The 1,679-nt window shown below is 42.5% G+C and overlaps 1 protein-coding gene across 1 annotated transcript in view; it reads left to right on the top strand.

The window, feature by feature from the left end:
* LOC106535776 (myosin-11) overlaps nucleotides 1–1,679 on the top strand; it is a gene marked incomplete at its 3' end in the record, with an annotated part of 32,105 nt that overhangs the window by 10,907 nt on the left and 19,519 nt on the right. Inside the window, 2 exon segments of the mRNA XM_014032856.1 lie at nucleotides 1,152–1,179; nucleotides 1,386–1,485. Of these exon segments, the coding sequence (XP_013888310.1) occupies nucleotides 1,152–1,179; nucleotides 1,386–1,485 (128 nt within the window).

Below are 1,679 nucleotides of genomic sequence, written 5' to 3'. Positions count from 1 at the left end.
GTTATTATGTTAGGATAACATTGTGAGAGGTACATTTAATTGACAACAGTAAAATTACCTTTACTACTACTAGGCTGAACTGTGTAGATATTACTGGGACTGATGTTCTGTCCAGTCAGCATCTGGTATATCCTGTAGTTTGTGATTTTATATCAGAGTAAAAAACTTCCTAACTTTGTTTTCCTCCACCGTATATTTCATAAGCTAAGTGGTGGAGGGGCCGACCGCATTTATTTTATGACCAGCTGGAGGAATTTGTCTTTAGTCACTTCAGCGTGAATGAAGAGCCAGAAAACAAATGCAAAATTAGAATTACATACTGTRTATATGACACACATGACTCTTAGTTTTATGTGACAGAAATGGGCTTCTACTGTAAATATGTTAGCAAAAACCTATAATAAAAAGTTCCCAKACTGCTYATAGATKTATCTCTTGARYAAATACATATTTTTACATTCACAACATCGGCAATTTTCTCAGCTTTAATTGAAGCCATATTTTATAGAAATCAGATAAGAAATGAGGGTGCTGTGAGTATTTTTGTGACAGATTGACGCACATCCTGCATTGAAACTGTTTTGTTGACATGACTCAATGCATAGCAATGGCTCCTGTGACGGCGCGCCGCTAGCTATAGCAGCTATAGGCCATGTCCAATCCAGTAATATAGATCAATGTGTGAACCTCTGTCCTGATGCTGCTGTAACACCTGATGTTCCCCTCTGCAGGACAAGAAAAGCTATTTCTATTCCAACTGTAGGGACGACCCTTCTGCTGCTGTTTTTKCCACAACAGTTCTTTTGACAGGTTTAATAAACTTTAATATTTGGTGAATTTACAGCAGAWAAATGAATTTCTTTGGAACATCTAACAGTTGTAAATGACCCAAAGTGGAGGAGGGTTCTAGGATGAGGGATGAGCCGTCGTCGGGCTGACTGAAGCCTCGGAGCGTGCCGACCTCAGACCGCCTCCAGACTTTCCATTCAGACCCAGAACATCCATACAAGGAGCAGCTGGACCAGAACCCATCCGGAGCCCCGCATCCAGCTGCTATATTTAGAGTGAAACAAGTGACTGGGGCTAATCTCAGAGTGTTTCCTCTTAGATCAGTCTTCATGTTTGGACTGACTCTGTGTGTCTCTTCACAGACCGGGAGGATCAGTCCATCCTCTGCACGTGAGTCCAATCCCACCATGGTCCTCCATCACACCCGGCACCACATGAACTCATGAACACCTGTTAAAGCTTGAGTCTTTTTCACCTAAATGTCTAGACTTATCAGAGTTCTGAAGACTTTTAATCACACATGCTTTAATATGAGCAAGCCTGCTCCCCTCCTCCACTTCTGGTCTCATGTCCACCCATTTCCTGTCCCCTTTCAGGGGCGAGTCCGGAGCTGGGAAGACAGAAAACACCAAGAAGGTCATTCAGTACTTGGCTGTTGTGGCGTCTTCACACAAAGGCAAGAAGGATGTTAACCCTGTGAGTGATAACACAAGCTGAACACAAGCTGAACACACTGTCCTTATACACTGTCTTTATGTCCAACCAGGACACACGTGTTTGCACAGCTATAAAACTGGGAACATTCCATTGACTTCAATTAAATTTCTACATCCTAACCCTGATCACAAACCCTAAAACTAACCTCACAGGTACCTACCTGACCCTAAACT

Source organism: Austrofundulus limnaeus, unplaced genomic scaffold, assembly GCF_001266775.1.
Source record: "Austrofundulus limnaeus strain Quisiro unplaced genomic scaffold, Austrofundulus_limnaeus-1.0 Scaffold1559, whole genome shotgun sequence".
Lineage (NCBI taxonomy): Eukaryota > Metazoa > Chordata > Actinopteri > Cyprinodontiformes > Rivulidae > Austrofundulus > Austrofundulus limnaeus.
This window is presented reverse-complemented; position numbering and strand designations above follow the sequence as displayed.